This window comes from Sciurus carolinensis, unplaced genomic scaffold (genome assembly GCF_902686445.1).
Source record: "Sciurus carolinensis unplaced genomic scaffold, mSciCar1.2, whole genome shotgun sequence".
In the NCBI taxonomy this organism is placed as follows: domain Eukaryota; kingdom Metazoa; phylum Chordata; class Mammalia; order Rodentia; family Sciuridae; genus Sciurus; species Sciurus carolinensis.
Genome location: NW_025920361.1, coordinates 2,077 through 7,626, shown reverse-complemented (window position 1 = coordinate 7,626; position 5,550 = coordinate 2,077). Strand labels below are relative to the sequence as shown.

Below are 5,550 nucleotides of genomic sequence, written 5' to 3'. Positions count from 1 at the left end.
CTCTTGCTCCTGAGGCTCCGCCCTCTCCAGTGTCCCAGGGTCCTCTCTGTCCTCTCTTGCTCCTGAGGCTCCGCCCTCTGCAGTGTCCCAGGGTCCTCTCTGTCCTCTCTTGCTCCTGAGGCTCCGCCCTATCCAGTGTCCCAGGGTCCTGTCTGTCCTCTCTTGTTCCTGAGGCTCTGCCCTCTCCAGTGTCCCAGGGTCCTCTCTGTCCTCTCTTCCTCCTGAGGCTCCACCCTCTCCAGTGTCCCAGGGTCCTCTCTGTCCTCTCTTCCTCCTGAGGCTCCACTCTCTCCAGTGTCCCAGGGTCCTGTCTGTCCTCTCTTGCTCCTGAGGCTCTGCCCTCTCCAGTGTCCCAGGGTCCTGTCTGTCCTCTCTTGCTCCTGAGGCTCCGCCCTCTCCAGTGTCCCAGGGTCCTCTCTCTCCTCTCTTGCTCCTGAGGCTCCACCCTCTCCAGTGTCCCAGGGTCCTGTCTGTCCTCTCTTGCTCCTGAGGCTCCACCCTCTCCAGTGTCCCAGGGTCCTCTCTCTCCTCTCTTGCTCCTGAGGCTCCACCCTCTCCAGTGTCCCAGGGTCCTGTCTGTCCTCTCTTCCTCCTGAGGCTCCGCCCTCTCTAGTGTCCCAGGGTCCTGTCTGTCCTCTCTTCCTCCTGAGGCTCTGCCCTCTCCAGTGTCCCAGGGTCCTCTCTGTCCTCTCTTGCTCCTGATGCTCCGCCCTCTCCAGTGTCCCAGGGTCCTCTCTGTCCTCTCTTGTTTCTGAGGCTCCGCCCTCTCAATGCCCAGAGTCCTCTGTGTCCTCTCTTCCTCCTTAGGCTCTCTGGAGAGCCCGACCCCCGGCCTTTTGGCTCTCACTTCTCCTCTGGTCAGGCCTCTGCCAGCTCCATCTGAGTCGCTTCTTGTCCTGGAAACTGCACAACATGGACCCCTGTCCACTGCCTCCCTATCTCTCTGGGATCACAGTCATCCACTGCCTGGTGTTTGGGTCTTAAAAACTAGCTTCCTTCATTAATTTTTGGGGGAGTTGTTTTCAGGTGGGGGATCATTTTGGTCCTGTTAACACATCATGGCCTTATTGTTTTATTTTTAAAAATCGGAACAAAAGCAACACTTTTCTTTCTTAAAGTTGTGTGCGTATAGCACAAAGCACAGTCACACTTTTTTCTGGAGCATCTTCTTCTTCCTACTGTGGGTTGTCCTAATGACACACCTAGTTCCTGGGTTCACTCTTCCTCAGGTCTCAGCAGTCATCAAAACAATTCAGTGGTTTCTGAATTCTGGTTTTGGGCCTTTCGTTTCTGGAATTTCCATGATGGTTCTTTTTACATTCTCCTTGGTCAAACTTACAGATTCCAGTCGTTGCAAAACGTTGACAAGCCTGGCCCCGCCCCCTGGAGCTTGCCCCTGAGAAGCCTGCTGGTTCCTGTCTTCTGGCTGGTAACTCGAGCACCTGCTTTCTTTATGTCTGTCTGTCTGCTGGTTCTCCGTCATGGTGCGCATCTCGGGCTTCTGGTCCTTTGCTTGTGTGCTGGAAAGGAGGTTGAATCTCATTCCCAGAGACACAAGAAGGCTGAGGGTGATGCTGCCCTTGCCCTAAGAAGAGTCCTCTCTGGTCCTAGGTGCACGGGCACACCAGCCACTCGGCGTGACCTTCTATTGCACTCAGGGCTTGAGAACTTGAGATTTTCCATGTTCGAGGTCTGAGCTTCCCAGATGACTCAAAGCTGGGCTGTGGCCATTAAAGGGCTCGTTTATCCTGGATTCACCTTATTCCTGGGGTGCATCCATTTTCGTTGTCAGCCACGAGCAGGTGTGGTTGACCACAGTTCACGCCTTTGGTGGGTGCTGACTCCTATTTTGTTTCCGTAGCCTCACAAGATGGCAAAAAGGACCGATGTGTGGCCACCGTCTCTGACAGGCAGAACCACCAGATGGGGTGGTCATTGGCTCTTCATGCTCACCAGGTCGCCAGGTCTTGTTCTGGAGAGTCCTCGCCATCTCTTAAGTATCTCCTGATTCTGGAGGTGGCTTTCTGTTTTGTCATTGTTGTGGTGTGGATATGAAGTGTCCCCCAAGGAAGGCCTGGTCTCCTGCCAGGGGCACTCTTGAGAAGGGACTTTAGGGGGTAGGTCTACTTGGAAGCAGTAGCTGGGCCTGTGACCTTGAAGGCACTAACTTGTCCTTGGCCCCTTCCTTCCTCTTTCTTTGCTTCCTAGCTACCATGACATGAGCAACTGCTCCACCGTAAGTCCCCTGCCACCATGTTGCCTTGGACCTTTGTCCAAGGCAACAGGACCAAGTGACCATCCATTGAAATCTCTAAAACCATGATCCAAAATAAATCTTTCCTTTTTAAAGTTGATTTTTCTCAGGTAGTTTGTCACAGTGATGGAAAGTGAACTAACACACCACTGCAATCAGGTGTGTATCTATAAAGGTCTGAGTCTGGGCTTCATTCCTATAATAAAATGAATATTTGTGTCTTCCCCAAATTCATAGGTTGAATTCCTAACTCCCTGTGTGATGGTATCCAGAAGTGGGGTCTCTGGGAGGTGATTAGGTCATGACCCCAGACAGTACCTCACCCTGTCCCCACCATGTGAGGTCAGCACCCACAGGCAACAGTCCGCAGCCCAGGAGGGCCCTCCCTAGTCCCTGACCATGCTGGATCCCCAATCTTTGACTTCCAGCCTCCAGAACTGTGCAGAATAAATTTCTGTTGTTTATAGGTCTCCCAGTCTGTGGTATTTTGTCATAGCAACTTGAACTGATGAAGATACTTGCAATATCTGTTAACTTTCTGGTCCAGCTGATGCTCCACTGATGTTTTAATTACTGCAGAGTCATAATAAAATTTGGTATCTTGTAAGGAAATTTTATCTGCCTTATTCTTCTTAAATTTTTGCCCTTCCGCATGATTTATAATTTTTTAAATATTTACTGAGGATTGAACCCAAAGGCGCTGAGTCATTGAGCCACATTCCCTGCCCTTTTATTTCCTTATTTTTTATTTTGAGAGAGCGTGTCGCTAAGTTGCTGAGGCTGGCTTTGAACATGAGATCCTCCTGCCTTAGCCTCCCCGGTCACTGGGATTACGGGCCTTCCCCACTGCGCCCAGCATGAATTACAACTTTTGAAACTAGCTTGCAGAGTGCATCTAAAGACCGTGCCAGGATTTTGGTTGGAACTGCACTAATTTCTCTCATTCTTAATCCATATAAATCTAGTATCTTGCTAACAAGCCTGTCGGCTAGGAGGGGTGCATTGCGCTGCGTGTAAATGAAGCCTCGGTTTTTAAACAAGGTTTTCGCACCGGGCGACTCAGCGGAGCGGAGGACGCCGGGCCTGGGGGCACCTTCTCAACCCCAGCTGGCAGACCCGGGTCGACTGCGGGTGGAAGGCCGCCCCGGAGCGCCGGCGGGGGGCGCCGGGTCTCGCCGCGGCGCCGGCACGTGTCCCGCGCGCTCGCCTCCAGGGGCGCCGTCCGGCCCTCCCGCTGCGCACGCGCCTCGGCCTCATGGCCGCCCCCGCCTCGGGCCCGGGCGCATCCCGACGCTCTGCCCTGCGGTTCGTGCTGCTCGGGCTGCCGCTCCTGCTGACGCCCCCGGCCCGGGTCGCGGCCGCGGCCCACCAGCAGCCGGCCGGCTCGGGGGTCTCCCTGAGCGGCGCCGTGGGTAGGTCCCTCCCGGGCGCGGGCGGCCCGGCCCTCGCGCGGCCCGCCGCGCCCACTCTGCCTGTCTCTCCCCAGCCTGTGGCCGGCGCGCGGTGCAGGGCAGGATCCTGGGCGGCGCGCCCGCGCCGCAGAGGAAGTGGCCGTGGCAGGTCAGCGTGCAGTACGCCGGCTTCCACGTGTGCGGCGGCTCCATCCTCAACGAGTACTGGGTGCTGTCCGCCGCGCACTGCTTCGGCAGGTGAGGGCCGCCCGTCCGCCGCGGGGCAGCGTCCGCCTCGTGACGGGCTCTGCAGAGAAGGTCGCCACTCGCGGTCCGCCCCACACCTGCAGCCTCCTCCTCAGATGACCTTCTACAGTGAGGTCCCCACGCTAGAGACTGCCCACCAAACAGGCTCACTGATGCCAACCGGAGCGCGGCCTGTCGCCTGCACATGGCCCTGCCCACCGAGCCTCAGCCAGGTCCACAGCAGCTGCCTGGTGCACAGGGGCAAGACCCCGTGGCCATCTGCCGGCTGCAGAAGCGTGCTGCTGTCCAGGCCGTGGCTAAGAGGGGGTTCGTGTGCCTGGGCGCCCGGCTTGTATGGCAGTTGGCCAGTGGCCCCTGGCCTGAGTGGGCCCTGGCGGGTCCCTGCCCCCCAGGCTGTAGGTAGGAGCTGGCTCTGGCTGGGTGCTCCCTCTGCGGGCTCATGGCGCGGGGACTAGGTGCAGTGGCTTTCCCTCTGGCGACAGGGACAAGAGCATCGAAATCTTCGACATGTATGTGGGCATCGTCGACCTCCTGACCGCCAGCGAGCACACCCAGTGGTTCGAGGTGAACCAGGTGATCCTGCACCCCGCCTACGAGAAGTTCCACCCGGTGGGGGCCGACGTGGCCCTGGTGCAGCTGAAGGGCCGCATCGTGTTCTCCGACTCCGTCCTCCCTGTGTGCCTGGCACCTCCGGACGTGGACCTCACCAACCTCTCCTGCTGGGCCACTGGGTGGGGCGTGGTCACGCAGCAAGGTAGCTCAGGGCAGATCAGGGAAGCAGGAAGCAGTGGGCTCCTCGGCCAGGTGGGCTGTGTGCCGGCCCTGCCTGCTGTCCACCAGGAGCTCACCTGGCTGCCCCTGCCCACCCCACAGGTCACACCTCCAGTGAGCTCCAGGAAGCCCAGCTGCCGCTGATCCCCAGGGCCCTGTGTGCACTGCTGTACAAATACTCGTCTTACATCCTGCCCGACATGCTGTGTGCCGGGGACATCTGGAACGTGAGGACTGTGTGCGAGGTGTGTCCACTGACGAGCTGGCGCTGGGGCCTCGCCCTGCGGCTCTGGGCCAGCTGTGGCCGGGCGGGGGCGGGGTGGGGAGTGGGACCTCAGAGGCAGGCGCTGGACCCCGGTGACGGAAGACCCGCCTCCTTTGCAGGGTGACTCTGGGGGCCCGCTGGTGTGTGAATCCAACCACACATGGCTGCAGATCGGCATCGTGAGCTGGGGCCGCGGGTGTACCCAGCCCTTGTACCCTGGAGTGTATGCCCGAGTCTCCCATTTCTCAGACTGGATCCGGTATAACATAGAGGCCACACCCCTGCCTCCTCAGCCAGTCCCTGCTCTCTGCCCCCTTCTGGGGGTCCCCGTTGGTGTCCTTGTGGCCACTCTGGGGGGCCTGTTAGTGTTGTGAGGGCTGAGACCTCCCCGAGGCTGCCCCGGTCCCCACACTCCCCCTGGCAGTCTCTCCAGAGCCGGGTGAGGCCAGAGGTTGGGTTCAGAGGCTGGCCTGCCAGGGGCGGCCTAGGGGCTGCCCGGGAGGGCAGAGGCGAGGGAGCAGGACAGCCCAGGCCTCGTCAAGCTCTGAGCAAGGTCATTAAACGTCTGTGGAGCAAGCATCTCCGGGCTTCTGCACGTCTTT

At 58.7% G+C, this 5,550-nt stretch overlaps 1 protein-coding gene across 1 annotated transcript; it reads left to right on the top strand.

Moving 5' to 3' along the window:
- The first annotated feature begins 3,509 nt into the window (after positions 1-3,509).
- Prss38 (serine protease 38) lies at positions 3,510-5,322 on the top strand. The gene is made up of 5 exons (XM_047538247.1): positions 3,510-3,666; positions 3,741-3,903; positions 4,395-4,666; positions 4,786-4,928; positions 5,068-5,322. The coding sequence occupies exons 1-5, from the start codon at positions 3,510-3,512 to the stop codon at positions 5,320-5,322; spliced, it is 990 nt and encodes a 329-aa protein (XP_047394203.1).
- The last annotated feature ends 228 nt before the right edge of the window (positions 5,323-5,550 follow it).

What these genes read in the sequence shown, in the direction of transcription:
- Prss38 (XM_047538247.1), top strand. Translation starts at nt 3,510, where the DNA reads ATGGCCGCCCCCGCCTCGGGCCCGGGCGCATCCCGACGCTCTGCCCTG. An exon ending in CTCCCTGAGCGGCGCCGTGG is followed by an intron (nt 3,667 to 3,740) that starts GTAGGTCCCTCC and finishes GTCTCTCCCCAG; the next exon opens with CCTGTGGCCGGCGCGCGGTG. An exon ending in GGGCGTGGTCACGCAGCAAG is followed by an intron (nt 4,667 to 4,785) that starts GTAGCTCAGGGC and finishes CCCACCCCACAG; the next exon opens with GTCACACCTCCAGTGAGCTC.